Source organism: Plasmodium malariae (genome assembly GCF_900090045.1).
Source record: "Plasmodium malariae genome assembly, chromosome: 7".
NCBI lineage: Eukaryota > Apicomplexa > Aconoidasida > Haemosporida > Plasmodiidae > Plasmodium > Plasmodium malariae.
Window position 1 is genome coordinate 2051986 of NC_041781.1, and position 20100 is coordinate 2072085.

The window sequence follows — 20100 nt, forward strand, 5'->3', positions numbered from 1 at the left end:
CACAGGGTATACAAAGAAAAAAACTTTAAAAATATTTTCAAAAATTTTGAATGTTATTGATATAAAAAAAAAAAATAACATTTTTTAAAATAAAACAAAATAATGTGTTTATTTGTAAATATTAAAAAAATATTATATAGTTATTTACTGTAAATTAATGATTAAATCATTTAAGTATTAAATTTTTTAGAAAAAAAAAAAAAAAGAAAAATGATTTATTATTATACAAAAATATTTAGTTTATATAGCATGCAGAATGTAGAGAATATATATATTATATAATCCTCTTCATATTAAAAATATAATTGCTAATTTTAAAAAAGTTATCCTTTAAATAATTTTAATTTTATAAAGACATATTTCAATAAGTTATTATTCCTAAAAGTTATTATTTATTGAAATATAGTAATAGAAAAAGAAAATTTATTTTGTGAAGCCTATTGTGTTACATATAGAAATTGCATTACTTATTGAGTAAACACGGGTATTTTTTTATAAGCTATAATATAATTTTTAAAATCAAGTTTTTAATATAATATTATATAATCTATGAAAAAATACGTATAATGTAATGATGTATAAAATCTGACTTTTTATTTTATTTCCATAATTTTTAAAAATTTTAATTCTAAATTAAGATTAATTTATAATGTTATTTCTATAAAAAAAATATTCATATTCAACTAATTTATTTTTTTTAATTAATAATATATATTTAGAAGATATATGAATAGTAAACATAATTTTAAATGTACTATTAATATTCTAATTAGAAATATTTTTAATTTTTCTATGCTGATATGACCATATGTACCTGCCTAATTTTCTGTATATCACATGTGGAAAGTTGCAAAGGAAAAAAGATGGATAAGTTATTTCACCAATTAAATGATTATATTTAAAGAGTATGTAAATTTAATAAATAGAACTTATATTCAAATTATAATTTTCATTTGAATCTATGAAAAATAATATTTAATATTTGAAAACTACTCAATAAAATGCTGTAGAAAAAAACTTACAAATTATATTTATTTAATTAATCATTTAAAAAAATATTTACTTTTTAAAAATAAATTATACTTATCCAAAAGAAAAAAAATGATAAGTATTTATATATTATCCACAAAAAGATAATTCTTTTTTTCACGTATTTTATTTTTTTTTTATTTATTATTAGACATAGATAATTACTAATGCTTAATACAAACAACATATATTTTTGAATATCTTTAAAATTTTAAGATATTACGCAATATATTTATGGACAAACTAAAATTAGAATATATAAAGAAATAATTATCTCTTTATCATTGTATCAATTCAGAAAAAAATGACTTTTTATTAATATGTTAAATGAAAAATTTTATATTTATAGTTACATAATACAACTTCAGCAATATATAATTATGAAAAAAACTAAAACAAAAAGAGAAAACAATTTAAACAAATTATTTTTTAATATATAACCGTACTTTATTTGTTAATTTAATATTTGAAAGAATAAAATGTATATATTTGTTGTATTTATATACTTACGTTATTATATATATTTAATTCGTTTATTAAAAATTTAATTTACACCACAATTAATATGAATAATTAAAAAGTAATTTATTTGAAATCATAAATGTTTGTAAGGATATATAATTCATAATTCATAATTCATATAAGAATTATAAATAATTATTATTTAATAAGAATAATTTATTATTATGCATTTATATATACTTATATCATGTACAAAAAAAGGAATGTCCGTGAAAAAGGTATTTAAATTAATACACTTTATAAAATGTTCCACATACAGTATACCTTATAGAATATTAAATTTCATATACAATTAAAATATATATATGCATATCAATATAACAAGGAATATTCTCTTGTTTTCATTGAACACAAAATAAGATACGTTTATTTTTGATTCAAAACTAATAATATATTTTCTTAGTAGACTAAATAAATTATCGTTTTAGACAGTAATAAGACAAAAAAGAAAAGAAACTGTTTTTTGGTAGAATATAAATATTTTACTTTAATAATTATATATGTTGTGTGATGTCATATGCTAATTTAACGTATATATATATATATATATATATATATATATATGTGTGTGTGTTAAATGAAACTATGCTTAAAAATATGTGTGTACGAATTGTTAATATTTAGTCAAGTTGAAACAATTTTTTATATTACAAATTAAAGAACATTAAAACGTCCAAATTCACGAAAAAACTAAGAATATATTGTTTCATTGCTGTGTGTAAAAAATGCCATATATATATTGGGATATATAGAGAATTTAAGAAATTATGATTATGTTTATTAAGAATAAAAATATTATATCTATTACTATATATTTGAAAATTCTTTAGGAATATATATATATTCCTTACTATGTATATTATCTTTTAGTGAACTTAATTGTTTTATATTTTTAACATATAATCGTAAAAAACCTTTAATATAAGTATGATAACTAATATTTTGAAAGAAAAGATATATATTAGTAGGCCAATTGATTGTCCTAGAAAAGAAATTTGGGCGTTAGTGGGATATGCATCTAAAATCTTTATATCCATGGGAAACTATCTTTTAGCTCTCCTAATCTGGTTGACAATATTCTCTTATATAATTTTGCTATTTGAGTATTAGACCAATCAAAATTTAACAATCACATTTTCTTATATATGAAATGTGATGTTAACACTATTGTGGATATTATTAATAAAAGCAAGAACAATAATACAGGTAAAATAATTCTTAATCCGTATTTTTTAAGTATTATGTTTTTGTATGTCTTGTTACTATTTTCCATGTATTCTTAGAGAAAATCTAGATAATTAAATTATTTGAATATTTATTTGTTCAAAATATATAAGAATTATTTTGCTAATCTTGTTTATTATATGGCGTATTCTTTGATGAATCTTCATTCGGTAAATTTATTTTACTTTTACATTTTTTCTCATTTTAAGTTGTATTTTTATTTTTTTATTTTTGTGTCTTACTTTTCCTTTTTCGCATGAACTGTTGTGGCACAAGCATAAATATTAGTAGAATCATATATATTGGTTGGTTAATATGGAATAGAAATCATAATTACTTTTGGGTAAATCCCTTGGTGTAGATTTATATATTTTATATGGTTTTCTTCTAATTCCTATTTATATTCTAAAGATGAAGGATTTAGTAATGATATATATTAAATTCTGCGTATTCCTGTTTGATTTTCTAGCATGTGCCGCGTATAATTCTTTATAATTTTTCTTTTAGATTCTGTCTTCATATTTCTTTTTTTTTTTTTGTATATATTTTTAAAAAAATAATTATGAAGTTTGTACAACTTGTATGGAGATAAGTATATTGCATAACATGGAATTTTAATATTTTTCTGGTTATAAGATAATGACGTATAGGGAGCAATTTAGGAATGATAAGATGTAAACTATTTTTCAAATAGGAAATTTATAATTAAGTGGAATTATTGAATAAAGATATTTTTTATGTGGAAAAATAACTTTTAACTTTTGAGTATTTCATTTACTTTTAAATAATTTTTTTCTTTTATTTATGTAATTTTTTACTTATACTATGTGCATTAGGTTAATAGTACTGCGAAAATAAATAATTTATATAAGGATTGAATAATTGTTCTAGAATAATTACAACGGTATTCATTTTACAACAGAATAAAAATAATTGTTCAAACTAAGAGAGTAATTATAGTATAAAGGTTTGACAATGAGCAATACATTAAAATAACAAAAAATATAAATAATAATAATGATTTAACAGAATTTAATTCAAATGTAGTAATGCAATATTACAAATATATATTTTTTAATTAAAAGTGCTTAATTTTTTGTTTGAGATCAAAAATATACAAATTAAGATAGTTTACTTTTATTATCTTATATAAGATAAATTAATCTTATACTTTTTTTAACACTATTATATGTAATTTTACTCTATGATTTTAGATTTAATTGCATTTAACAGAAGTTCAAAATTTTTGGTAATATAATAAATAGTATTAAAAATAAAAATTTGGATATATAAAAAATTTTTTCTTTATTCAAGCGATTAGAAATAGGATGATATAATTAAAAATAAAAAATGATAAATTAATAAAAAATAATAATTTTATATATTTTAAAATTGTTATAAAAATTATACATACATAATTTAATGACACTCTAAAGATACTTTATGATTGAATTATTAGTTATTTTACATTATATAAGAAATTTACTTGTATCACGATAGAAAAATGGGTACTCTTAAATATATTAGAACTATCATATTTAGATTATTAACTAACAAAAAAAAAAAAAAAAAATGAGCAAGCTTTACGAATAATAAATAAATTATTATATAAAATTATATAAGTCATTTTTGCAATATAGTATTAAAATGAAAATTTTTTTCTTTGATTTTTTATTTATTATAAGATAATAAAAATTTCCTAAAATAATAAAAATATATTACTCCTTAATAAATCATTTTGACCTTACAAAGGGATAAATAATAAATAATTTAAATTCTTCCATTATGGATTAATTAAAATTATTAAAATCATACATTACTAGGTTTATTTTTGTTGTACATTTATACATAATTGTATATAAGTATAGGTGAGTAAACAATTTTTTTTTTTTTATGTATTTTGGTGATCAATAAAGAAAGATCATATGAAATTAATTTTTACTTTCCAAAATTATTGTATTACACATTTTAACCTTTCTCTTACTCTTAAATAATTTATTAAGCTTTTGTACAAGTTCTTTTTGCACATATTCTTATCTTTCTTTCTTTGTAATATTTTTTGAATTATTCCTAGAATTTTAGTCAATTTAGGGCATTCTATCTTTTTAGGTGGTGATACTTAATACACATATTCCTTTTATTCCTTTGTTGTGCAGAATATCTTAAATGCTTACTATTATATATATATTTCAACATTTTTTATCATTCAAAGAATGACACTTGACTTAATATATATATTTATAAATGTTATTGTATGAAATTTTATAAGAATTTCTTATTTTTAAATACTGTTCCTTTTACAATATAGTCGATATATTTAAAGCTATATAAATTATACATTTTAATAACTTCTTAATTATTAATTATGCCATATATATTTTTTTCTTTTTTGTGCCCTCTATGTGTCACTTTTCCTGTTTTTCTTCATTAATCCCAAGTACAGATATGACTCAATTTGCACGTTTGATTATAGTTATATTATAACTAATTTTCAGTTAAATGTTATTTTACGTTTAAACTAGTAATCATGAATTACAGGATATATGTAATCGCCTATGTTTCGGATTGATATACGTGGGCTCTGATGTTCACGACCGAGAACGCTCTTTACATCTTTCAAGATCGTTATGTTTCTTTCTGCGTAGTATTATAGAATGGAAGCAGAGTTCAATATAAATAAAGGGATACACATATATATATATATATATATACATTTATTTATTTGATTGAAAAGTGTACAATGAAATGTTTCCATAAAAATAATGTTACCAAAATGGTTGAGCCCAATTATTTTAAAAAGGTGCAAAAAAAGGAAATTAAATTTTATTTTAATTTTTTAACGCACTAAATATATTTCCAATTATAAATAATAGAAAAATAGAGTAATCTATAGAAGTAAATTATTATATGAAAATTGATTTAAATACGATTTTTTGTTTTTCCTATATTCACTAACAATTACTGAATCCTAAATTATTAACGCATATTTATGTTGTATATATTTGCATGTATCATTTATTTCTATTGTAGCTACACCGATACTAATCGAAATAAATGGTTTAAGATAAAAATAAGAAAAGTTATAAAAAGTAATTCTTATTTTACTTTCCTTATACAAGATAGCATTTGAAACTATTAAAACTTTTTCCGTTCTATATGTTCTATGTACACAAAGTAATTGCTTAACTATACCTTAATTATACTGAAATCCTCCCACAAAATTAAATATATATATTAATGGAATATTACAATTACTGATATGCTTGTAAACATATGCAATGGATGTACTGTTCTACTTATTTTTATAGTTGTATATGGAAGGATGCTAAATTAACATATATTTATGGTTTTATAATTTATCCATAGGAAACAATTTTCTAAGTTAGGAAAAATATATAAGAAATATATATATATGTAAAATGGTATTATTATACACTTTTTGTTTTGTTAAAATATGAGGGTTAATAATTTTTTTTTTTCCTCTTTTATTCTTTCGTTTTTGCTTATTATTTTATATATGTTTTTTTTCTGTGCTAATATGAGTTAAAATTCCTTTTTCTGTATATTAAAAGATTAGATGATAAAACTGTTTTTATTATAATAATTTCTAATAGTATTGCTCTTAAAATTGCACTTATGTTTATATCATGGAATAAAATATTACATATTTTTTTGGGTACATTGGATTAAATTTTGTATTATAATATTTACTTTTTCATTTTAGTTTTTTTGGATACAAATAATTGTATTAATATCTTTAATGATGAACTTTTTTTAGTTTATTCTTATACACTTACTATGTTCTACTCTAATACTTAATATATATTACCAATAAAAAAATCCAGCAACACATTTAATATTTCTTCTGCTCTATGTATATAATATTTACTTTATATATATAAAAACTGTGTTCTTCAGATACAATGTTATTTTATCCAAAAGATTTGGTCAAATATGAATATATACTTTTTATTGAAAAACAAAATAGTTTGAATACTGATTATTATATAATATTTAATCATAATTTGATAAGTATATTTTTATGTAAAAAAAAAAAAAAAAAAAAAAAAACTGTAGGTTTTTATTTCACGGGTTAAATCAATTTTTTTTTACTAACGATAAATTGTGCTAGTTTAAGGGCTATATTACTAGTTCCAAATAAATTCAATAAATTCAAATTTATTTTTACTTTAAATATAACTATAATATATCTCATATGTGTTATGCTTTAAGAACACATAACAAGAAGTCAGGGTACAATTCTATGAGTATAATTAAATAAAACTAAAATGCTCTGACAATATACGCATTTAAATTGTGGTACATTAGAATCTTAAACTATTATTAGTTAGGAAAGTTTTAGTTCTTTTTTCTATATATAAAACAAATATTATTGCAAGTTCAAATTTAATTCATTAAAAAAAAAATTAAATAAATACAAAAAAAGTATTTGACAAAAAATTAGAAAAAATAAATTATTATAAAAGGATAAATAAAAATATATATATAAAAAGTTAAAAATAAAAGTGTCTATATTTTATTTATGCTCCTCTTTTTATACTTTGATCTTTATCATTTCTACTTAATAGAAATGATTATATAATCCAATTTTATGGGCTTCTTAGTATCTTTGATATATATCAGTTGATATTCCTTAAATCATTTGATGAAAGAAGCTCATCTTCCATATTTACTACGTTAAATCTCCTCCTGTCAGAATGCCTATAAGTACGTTTTAAGAAGCGCCTTGGTCGTTTGCGTGTATATACATCAGTAAAATCAAACCTATATCTTTGTTTCCTTTTTCTATCCCTACGTAAACGTGATCCGAAGGGAGTAAACTAATATATAAATGAAAGTAAAAAACATGTATAATTTGTTAATTTCACAATTACAATATTTTAAGAAAAATGTGTTATAAATGGTAACTACTAATGTATACATAGCACATAAATTAATTTGGTATTTACTTTAAAAAAGAGGTAAAATATAAAAATGATTCCCATTACTAGAGCAACTCCTGTGGAAATACGAACAAAAATGTTGTTTAATATATTAAAATAATCTGTATTTAATTCATGAGTTGATCTCCTACTCCTTATTCTTTCACGATACGTTCTTAAATCATCAGTGGTCCAATTCGTTTTAATATTCAATCTGTACATCCCAGATTTTGTTTTTGTAGCAAAACCACCTTCAATCAATTCTTCCATATAATCGCAAATTCCTAATTCAGCTTTCTTTGTACTTGTAGTTGGACATTTTAATTGTCCGCTTGTATCAAATTTCCACCTAAATGTAACATGTGTATGTTCATCAGGAGATGCCTTTTTTTTTAGTTCCCTGTAACTACCTGAACCCCCTATATTTTCGTTTGTTTCATCTGTAACTTCTTTTTGTGGAACTCTTTTTGCATGTTTTTCTTGTTCTTGATCTTCCCCCCTCATTGAATTCGAATTACCTGGAGGGGATGCCCTACCATTTCCTTGAGGTTCATTATTTCTAACTATAGTTACACTACTAGATAACTGTACAGGTACTGTGTATAAATTACAAAATGGATGTGCTGTATCACCTGATGTGAATGTACCATTGTTGGGACTATAACATGCACCATAATTAAGTGATTTCAAAAAATCTGAACTGAACGTCTCAGAATCTGATATTTTATCATTGAATACAGCTGTAATAGTTTTTAGTCCATCACAATTTCCTTTTTCTTCAGACCCTAAAGAGGATAATAATTTACTCGGATCAAACTCATCCTTACAACTCAAAAAATAATGTGAACAGACCCAATCCTCTGATAAACAACAATATTTCTTTAAATCATTATATACTTTAACGATCGATTTAAGGTATTTTTTATATTTATCATTGTTAACTTTAGAACATGTATCACTACTTTTAATAGTATTATAATTTTTAAAATAATCATACAAATATTTTTCTTCTATTTTATAATTCAATTCTGTAAAATCCTTTGTACCAAAGCCGAAAGAACAACCATACTTTTGGTGATTATTGAAAATAGTAATCTGTAATTTAATAAATTTTTTAATAACTTCTGCGATATCATTATTTGATGAGCTTTCATTAAACAATTTCCTTATTTCTTGATATACCCAGTATTTATAATGTGAACAATAGTCTTCATAGTTTTTTGATGATTCCTTTTTAAATACAATATCTAAAAGTTTTGATACTTTTTTACAAAGTGTAACATATTTTTCTTTGTGAGGAGAATTTATCCCTTTAAATTCAGTACAATGTTGGTCATCAGTCACATCTTTAACTTGATCATCCAATTCTTTATATATATTATACGGTATTGAATCCTTAAAAATTTCTTCCTGAAAATTGAAAGTATAAAATGAATTATTCATGTACTAAAATATTTCTTACAAAGATTTATTTTTCTTATGTTACATATGAATAGTGATAATTTAATATAGTATCATTATCATTATTTCAACTAAAAATGAAAATATACATAATCTACAGCTTCCATTTCTATAATTTCCTTTCCCTATTGCAATGTATATACTAGATTATATAATTAAAACTGTACATATATATATATATTTACGTATAAATAATAACGACATATTTACAATTAGCTCATTTCGAGCATATTCTTTTTTTTATTAGTAATTATATCTATTTACATATTTCTTAAAAAAATATTAAACTAATTTACTATATAAAATAAATTAAAACTATATTGTTTTTATTACATTAATACTGTTAATTAAAACCGAAATCCCTTTAATATTAATGAGGTATAACGGTAAATAGTACAAAAGAAGTAATGTATTATAGCGAAACTTTATTCTATATACAAATATGCATATACAAACATACGTACATATGCAATTATTATTATCCCATTTTCTTTAATCGAAAATATAATTTTTAATATAAAAAATAAAAAATTGTAATACCCTGTCATATATTTTTTTTCAAGCACTTTTGTACTTTCAAGTATTTGTATGTATCATAATATGGTATCTCTGTAAAATTACGAAATTTACTTTTTTGGTAAATTTTGTTCCATAAATAAGCATAATGTCATTTCATTAATACTTTATCTTTTACCGTATTATATGCAATACTCTATAATATTATACGCGCATTACTATAGTTAACTAAGCGCATATTACAAAAATTATAAATATGTATATAAAAAGAAGAATATTTATAAAAAAGAATAAATGAAATATAAACCAATAAATTATTTTTAATATGATAAAAAATTTTACTTGGAATATATTTATTTTATTTTTAATGTCATTAATTTTTAGATACCCTATGTATATATAACTATAGTACAAATTATTCATTTCTATTAATAACCACAATAAATTGTAAGTCGATATATTTTTTTTTGATTCATTATTACAGTTCACATAGTGTATATTATGTTGTACATCAGTATGTGTATAAATAAAATAAACTAATCAGATTAAACATTTTTATTAAAAACTTTAAAATATTTATTCCCTTAAAAAAATGAATAAAAGCATTTTTATTTATCTCGCGTAAAAAATTTTTTTTTTTGAATATGACTAAAAGGGAATTAGCATAATTCAAATATAGAATAATATTAAATTTGGGAAATATATTTGCAACATTTATTTAATTTTTCATAGAAACCAAAAAAATATTTAAGAGGAACACTATTATGAGGCAGAATTTGTATGGATTATTTAATCATTTTTATACATTTTCTTTTGTTTAATGATAAATAAACTAAAATATAATTTATTATATCAGTAAATTAAGAAAATATTAGAGAATGTCTTCTTATTTTTTTAAATATATATAATATATATATAGATAAAACATTCTGTGTTTTAAAAATAAAAACGCATAAAATATTGCAATTCGGGCATTAGTCGATTATTACCATGTTTTAATAAAATCATAACACATGAAAATTAAGAAAATAACATTACAAACTATATTGTATATATTAATATACATGGAAAGAAGATTTATTTTCTGTCAATTTTATGCATAAGAGAAAATAAATATTTTTTATGTTACATATTACTTTTATATTTTATATAATTTCGTTTTATTTTTTGTTTTTTTGTTTGCATAACTTGCTGGTTAGCATACTATGCATTTGTTTTGATACATAAATAAATTATTTTATTATGCTAATATTAATATAACTTATTTACATGCAAAATAAAAATGTGAATAAAAGTATGCTTTTTTAAAGAAGTTTCATTAGAAAAAAAAATAAAACATATAATAATACTTCCTTATACATTGAATAAAAAAAAATAATAGTATTGTATATATTTTAAAAAGGTATCATATGTTAATTTTTATTTATATTGTTCTTATAATTTACTTATTATGTTATATACTTTCTTTCGTTAGAGGTATTAACAGCTGTACAGATTACATTATTGTCACTCAATATTAGAAAGAATTACCTAATAATATAATAGTGGATATTGCATAATGTAAATAAAATGCTTTAATTATTTTTGTTGAAATATATCTTCCTTAAATCCTTTTTTAAAAATTTTTTTTTATTATGTTAGATTATTTATTTTAGATTTCGGGAATCTCCATATGTTAAATTCCATAAATTATATGCTTCATAATTTCTAATCATAGTCATCATACAATTACCATTAGATATATAAATTATTTTTATAATCCTGGCTTATTTTTGTTTATTACATTAAATATGTTATGCTTCAATATATTAAGTATATCAAATGAACCAATTAATCCATTAATTTATTAATATTTAAGTTAAAAATTTTCCTCAGACTTATTTCTGTTCTTGCTGTACTTTTTAGTTTAATGTTAACTTGAAAGGACAATGATAACATTTTCTTTATTCTCGAATGTACGTAGTTATATACAGAATTTGTTTTTATAAAAATGTGCAAACAATTATTAATTACTTCACATTTTTTATGTTCTAAATAATATAATATTATATGAAAAAAGTAATACGTTCGAAAAATATCCAAATTTAATATTTTTTCCAAAAAATACTTATCTGCTGATCATATATAATATAGTATATTACTTATTATCTATTTGTTTAAAAATAAAATATTGAAAAAGAAAAAGTATCCATTTTTGTTAGCTATTTCATAAGTTCAGTTTAACTGTAAATATAGATATACTCTTGAAATGACCAAATTATAATATTACTCAGCAGTTAAAATAACACATATATTTAGAGAACTATTAGATATACCCTTATTAATAATGTTTTATATACATTTTTGTCGAACTTTAATTTGAAAAAATATAAAAAAAAAAGAAGTAATTTATGAATTTTTTAAATTAGAAAATATGTTTCATGTAACATTTTCTTTAATTGAACGATTGTGTTAAAGGGGTATATTTTCCACATAATTCATTCATTTAAATTTACTGTTTCAAATTATATTATGTGGTATTATAAACTACTTTAGTGTATACAATTAAGTGTAAAGAATTCATAAATATTTCATTTATTTGTTAAATATTTACTAAGTCAATAAATAGATACATAAAATTATATGCATATACATTTGGTCAAATGAATGGATAAACGAATAAAGAACCAATGTACATCAATTATATAACATCTATTAATAAATATTTTATATTCCTATATATCTTCTACTTAAAATATATTAAAAAAATATATTATTTTACTTCAGTTTTTTACCTATTGCGAAATTTTTAGTAGTTCGTTAGAGGATTAAGAAATATTTTTTCAAAGTTTAATCGGAGTAATAACCTTTTGTAAATATGTAATAGATATATTGATAAAAAGACTCATACTATTACATTATATATAATCATAAAACATATAAATTATAACAAAAGTGTTAAATTTATTAGTTTATTAACTTCTTATATTTTAGAATATCACTAATAATATATATAATGTATTTTACTTATTAATAGCATAGAGGGAATACAAAGCAAATAATAGAAATCCATACATTTCTTGTAAAATATTTATCCACAAAAAAGTATTAACTTAAAATGCATATATATATACTATTATCCTAAATTTAAAATTCTGTAGAATATTGTACAAGCAAAATGATAAACAGTCCAGGGGATATATTACATTATGCTTATTGATTAACTAATTTTTTGTGTATGGAGAGATGGAATGAAAAATTCTGTATATAACGATAAATAAAAAAGTCAAAACACTTGAAAAATAATTAATTAATAGTCCATTAATCATTCCTATAATTAGATTTCTGTAATATGTTTATTTAAACGATGCTAATATATATACATTACACTCACTAGAAAAAGTTAAAGAAATAACTCTATCCAAAAATTAATTTAAAAAAAAATAAGGATACTCCTTATACAATAAAAAAACTAACACATATTATTAACAAAATAAGGTTTTTATTGTTGTTTATTCGATAATCATGGTAAATTACATGAAATATTCAAGATATTTAATGATACTATTAGTGAAGCATCAAAAGAATAGCACAGTTCTTAGTAGTATATAAAAAATATTCTTTCCAGCATTTAAGCCAAAATTAATTAATAATATTTAAATAAATAGAAAATATATTTAAATTATTCAGTTTGTATATACCTATTATATAGCTTTTGCTTAAACGCTTTAATATAAATACATATATATGTATATATATGTCGTTCCTTAACTATTCTATCGTCTAAGCAGTGAATAACTTAAATAAATGTAGAACAAATATACAACTGATACAACAGTATATGAACATTAACATTTAATGTGTTACATATACATATTTAACAGAACATATCAGACCAGAGAATAACTATAAAATAATTCTTTGAAAAGTACTGGAATTTCACTAGTGATGCGAATACCTATAAATATATGTTCTACTTACGCTTTCTCTAATTAATATTAGAAATAAGAAAGGGAAATCTTTTAAGTTTTTTTTATTTTAAAGCAAAACATATAGTTATAAATAAAAAAATTATAGCTATCTCCATATAAACGATATACTGAATTATATAAAAATTGATTATTAAAGTGAATATTACATAATTTGTAAATATTTTACTATTTAAATTGTATAAATATGATTATAATATTTTGATATGTAATATTCTTCTTTATATAAATATTTTTAATTGTATATATTAAATATGTAAACGACATAATATGAAAAATAAGCAAAATTTATTAAAGTATATATATATATATATATCGCTAGAAAGTAAATTTTTAATTATATTTCAAATCTTTAATAATTTAAACTAAAAATTAAAGTACAAAATATATATTTATATTACAAGAAATATAAAATTATATAAAGACAATTTTTTAATAATAAATGCAAAAAAATATAAAAAATTCATATATATTAGAAAATTGTATTGTAGGCATACATTTTTTTACAATTTAATATATAAAATTATATTTTCTTTCAGATTACTAAAATAAATTTATAGAATTAAATTTCTGCAATAAATAATTGTTTCTCACTTTCTACTAGACTTAGATTAATTTACGAGATAGTTTTATGTATATTAATTTAAAACAGTTGTATTCTCCAAGGAAGCAGAATGAAATATAAAAACAACATTACTAGTAATACAAATATATAATGGATTATAATATGAAATAATAAGAGACATAATTATTTTAGGCATTCTCGGATACTATAAAAACAAGTATAACAAATAATTAACGGAAAAAACATTACTAATATAAACATAAAAAGGGCATGCGCAATTGCATATTTTACTGGATGTTTTTGTTGATTGTTTATAAAAGCATTAATTTTATCTTTATTAATAATACAATTACGTTTATTACTTGAGCTGATGTGGTCTGAAGATGAATCATTCTCTAAGTATAACTTTTTTAAAGATTTGTGTAGGTTTTTATTGTTCTGAATATTATTATAATGTTCTAATGTAGGAGATTTTTCTTTTAAATTATGCTTAACGTTAAAAGCTCCAATTTTTTGAGGTTTTATACGTGGCATAAAATAATTCATTTCTTCTTGATACGTATCATTGTATATTGATTCATTATCTTCTTCTTGAAAAAAGTTATATTGCTTTAATGCATATGGTTTTTTTTCAAATGATGCAGTACTTTTTCCTTTTAAATCATATATTTTTTCTTTTAAACATTTATGTTTTTCTTCCAGGGATGCTCTTATTTCACTGCTTAACAATCTGCTATATTTAATATTTAATATGTTATTTATGTTAAATTCCTTGTTCCGCGTTTTATCGTAGATATTTGACTATAAGTATAAGTTCATATTAAATATTAAAAAAATGTATATTTATATATTATATGAATAAAATATTCCTCTCATTTAAAAACATAAAATAAAAAAGAAAACCGGAAAAAATTAAGTATAATAACTAAGATACCTCGTCAGAATATTTGAATATCCATATTAGACAGGAAAAAATAAAGGATCTAATAAAAAAAATGATCATTTGTGTATTTTGTTTTATAATGGATATATTTAAAGTTGTAAAAGCTTATATATTATTTTACTAGATATATTTAATATTTTTCAAAATAAAACAAATACATGAATAACTTAGAACTTGATGTATATATTTTATATATTGTCTATACAACAATTCTTTAAATTTTTTTTAAAATAAATATAAATGTAGTATTTAATGAAGTACAATAAAAAAGTTATAATTAAAAAAAATATTTTCGTAAAAGCTATAATTAAAATACTATTAATTAATATTATTTAAATAAAACAAATAAAAAAGTATTAATGAGTAAGTTACGGAAATAATTGTGTTAATATTATAATTCACTATACAAAATTTTATTTCGAAAAACAATTATATATTTATATACATAATATATATTGATAAAATATTGCTTTAATGAGGATATAATACAACAAAAAAATTCTAGAAATAAAATAAGTATTAGAATATATTCAGAAAATATTCTTAGAACAGTTATATTTAGATCTATTGTTAAAAAATATACTGTAAAATTTTTTTAGAAATTATCTACTATCTTGTAATTATTTTTGAAAATATTTTTTTATAAAAATTATTAATTAAAAAACAGAAGGAATATTTATAGCAGTAACAAAATTATAATATATTATACTTACATTTATATTATATATAGTATTATATATTGATATAATTTGATATAGCATAATTATTAAATGCTTAGTTGACTAAAAATATTATTATTTTACATATACATAATTATATTTTTATATTATATAAGATATATGAAAACTTTATTTATTATAATAACTTCATACTTGCTGTAATCTTTGCTGATAATGTGCATTTATATTTTAAATCAATAATTCCAATAATATAGTTATAAAAATGTATATTAAAACAATAATATTTGAGAGGTTATTATACCTTATTTTATAAAATTTTCAATAATAAATAATATATGATAAATTAAAAACAATAATAATTAAATTAAAATTTGATTATTAAAAGTATACATTTTAATTTTTAACATTTTACTAGTATTATTTGCGTACATTATTTATTTTTATTTCAAACTTCTTTTTTTTATGCACTAAGGTTATTTGTTTTCTTTTAATATTATATTTATTATTTCATTTCGAAGACTTCATTCAAAAATATTGGTAAAGTGGCATATTGTTTAAATGTATTACAACAAAATCTTTGAATAATTATTTTTTATTAGATAAGATGAAAATTAGCAGAAAAAAAAAAGAGTATAATGAAAGAGTTTTATTTTGAATTTATATGAAATATTTTATTTATTTATTATTATTTGTTTTTAGCTTTTGATATATGTTTACTGTAACGTATATAAAATAATATTTATAATTTATAAAAAAAATTTTAAAATAGAATTTTATAAAGTTAAAATTAAGAAGGATTCAAAATAAAAGAACAAATAAAATTTCGAATTGTGCTATTATATGTAATGTGATGCTGATGGACATGTTCACGATAAAAAAAAAAAAACTAAAAGAATCTTTCCCATTTTACTTAATATTTATATTATATATTTATATATATATAATTAATAAAAAAAATGTAAATAAAATATTTGATATTATATATAGCAAATTAATATCAATTCTTTTTTATTAAAGAAATTTATAGTGAAAGTACTTATCTTTGTATAGAAGTAAGTAAAAAGAAAAAAAAGAATAAGTGTCATTGTTAATTTTTTAATTATTCTATGCTTACCAGTTTACATTATTTTATTAAGTTTATGTATTTGTTAATTATAGAATAATTAGTTTAATATTAAAAAAAACTAAAATTCACAGTTTTATGTATGTGCATTTATTTCTTTATTTATAAAGAAGAAAATTAAATTAAAATAAAATAAAACAAAGAAGAAAATAATAAAATGGATACAATTATACATGATTTCTAAAATAGACATCTAAAAAGAAATCTTTTATTATGATCGTATGATATTTAAAATATATAAAATAGAAATGATTAATATGTGTATTAAATAATTTAATTTTATTTATCATTTAAATATTCTTTAAAAATATGAGTATTCCATGTAGTATTTACACCAGAAATAAGTAGAAAATGTTGTTTAGTTGTATTATTTCGATGGATTAATCATTTTGTTTGTAGAGGAATTATAACATTATACTATAGTTACATCAAATATCAGTAGAAATAGTGATATTCTTGTATTTCAAAAATCACGGTTTATTTCTGAAAAAAAATAAAACAAAACAAAATAGACATGAAAATAAAATTTCTAAAATATATATTTTTTAATTTTATCTGAATTTTTTTTCTATTTATGTTTTTTATTTTTTATGTATAAAGGTAACTTTTTTATTCCAGAACTTATGTATTATAGAAAAATAAATCTTCTAGTAAATTTTGGATTGGTTACTACACTAATTTATATAGAATATATTAAAAATATATTAAGCGGATATTAAGTAAAAATATAAAGAAATATTACTATATAATTAATGTATTTTTCTTCTTTATGTTATTTAAAACACAATGTGTACATATATATATATGTATAGTTAAATAATTAATATCTATAAACTAAAATATATGATTAAAATGTTACTAGAGTTTAAATAAAGAAATTTAATGAAATAGAATTATGATCATTATAATGAACAGTTTCTCTTATACTAAATTTATGTGTAATATGGAAAAATGTCACGAAAAAAAAAATTAAGTTCCTTCTCATCATAAAAATTTATTAATTTGTTTATTGTATATGAAGTTGTCACTGTAATAATAATATGACATAGTATAATTAAAATATTCATACTTTGTTTTTCTCTTTTTGTTTATTATTTTTTGTTTTTTTATTTTTGCTGTTGTTTGCTTAATTTTTGTAAGCAGAATTTTCTTATTATGAGGTAAAACACATTATGAATTTATAAAATATATTTTTAAGTCTTATTTTTATTTCCCGATTAGAAAAACTATAAACCAGGGGAAAAAAAGGAACTTTTCAATAGATTAGAAAAATATTATATTAATAGAAAAATACATGAGGGAAAATGAAGCAAAAAATGCAATTTTGAAAAAGCAGACATCTGAATATGTTTAATATGGAAATAGAGAAAACGAAGAAAAGGAAAAAAAAAATAAGTAGGAAAAATAAACCTACATTAGAAAAGATTATATAAAACAATAATTTAAAGAATATAGAAGGACTAATTAAATTAAAAGATATAAAGAAAAACTTAAATAAAAATATAAAAAATTAAAACATAAATTAAGGGCTGTGAATCGGAATAGATTTATTACTGAAGAAATAAGTTATACTTTAAAATCCTTCAGAAACTATAGAAAATATATTTTTAGAATTGTGCATTGGATATACCGTGCTATAAAGATAAAAATAAAAAAGAACAAAATTTAATTAAAATGTTTATAATAAAATACATTTATGCGATTTACAAATATTACTTGCTGAAACACTTTTGATATTATTAATCATGTTACTTTGTTTCAAAAAGACACTTTATAAAGTTTTAATTTTTGCTAGTATATGCCATGTAACATTCACATAACTTTACTAGAGCTCTAAAATAGGATGTTATCAAAAAGAAGAGTTAGCTTTATTTTTAAGCATAATATATTTCAGGAAAAAGTTATTTATTACATAGTTTAAAACAATATATAGTACTCTTACTAATAATTTATCGAGGATGTATATTCAGAAAATATTTAACCATTATAAAATCACCAAGATATACTTAAATGTTTTGATATACAGTAAGATGATTAATGTGAATTATAAAATTTTAATATATTCTGATATATTATCTTCCTATTTTTTTTATATAGTATTTTTTTAAACTGCGTAAATGATGTTATATATATATGTATGCATTTAATAATAATAATCATTTATGATATATATATTTATTTAGTAATAACTTAAATATATCGAGAATAAGCTTAAATTATTTATATATGATACGTATATTTGGATAAATATGAGGAATTAATTTAAAATGCGGCGAATAATTTTATTGGATATAAAAATAAAAAAAAATATATAGGAAAAAATAAGTTTTGCTAAAAATAAATATTTCAATTAGTTACATCAGTATACGAAAATCATTTATTAAATAAAAAGTTATATTTATAAATAATTCGTATCATTATGTATTTCTCATAATATACAGAACTATTAATTAAAATACGCATTTATATTTTTTTGTAGAAATGGAAATTTGTAATATTCGAAAATTAAGAGGAAGTGAAATAATGGAATATGTTATGGTTATGAAACGATTATGTTTCCAAATACATTATATTTATAATATATATAAATATATATCCAACATGTATATAAAAGCATAAAATAAAAAAATAATTATCTTATTTTAATGTCAGTGCCACAGGATAGTATGAAACACATGGTATAATTAAAAATATAATATCATTTTTATCTTAATTTATAATTTATTTTTTAGAACAGTAATATAATTTGTCATATTAATAAGAATTTACTATTGCATAATAAAAAAATATATTTAATATATAATATTTTTGTTTTTTTTATGTTTATTTCATTTAGATTTGTATGATTTTTTTAATACAATATATTATTTTGTGTAGTAATAATAATATATATAAATAAAATATAATAGAATGGTTCTTTCATTTATAGAATTTTCAAGGAAAAAAACTTTATATCGAATATTTATCTAAATTATAATATATTATCCTTAACATTTCGTAACGATGATATCTTATATCGTAGGTAATTTTATTTAAAATTCTTTTAAATTATCATAATTATTAAAGGTGTTTGTATACAATGTTCACTTTTATATTTTTTTTTTCTTTTAAATATGCATACTTTGT

General features: G+C 19.4%; 2 protein-coding genes across 2 annotated transcripts; both read right to left on the minus strand.

Moving 5' to 3' along the window:
- Positions 1–7415: 7415 nt before the first annotated feature.
- Positions 7416–9286, minus strand: PmUG01_07051800 (PIR protein; the record flags this gene model as incomplete). Its single annotated transcript, XM_029004268.1, has 3 exons — positions 7416–7616; positions 7746–9128; positions 9269–9286. The coding sequence occupies 3 exons, from the start codon at positions 9284–9286 to the stop codon at positions 7416–7418; spliced, it is 1602 nt and encodes a 533-aa protein (XP_028860973.1).
- A 5125-nt stretch (positions 9287–14411) lies between these two features.
- On the minus strand, positions 14412–15231 carry PmUG01_07051900 (Plasmodium exported protein, unknown function; the record flags this gene model as incomplete). Its single annotated transcript, XM_029004269.1, has 2 exons — positions 14412–15029; positions 15163–15231. The coding sequence occupies 2 exons, from the start codon at positions 15229–15231 to the stop codon at positions 14412–14414; spliced, it is 687 nt and encodes a 228-aa protein (XP_028860974.1).
- Between the last annotated feature and the right edge of the window lie 4869 nt (positions 15232–20100).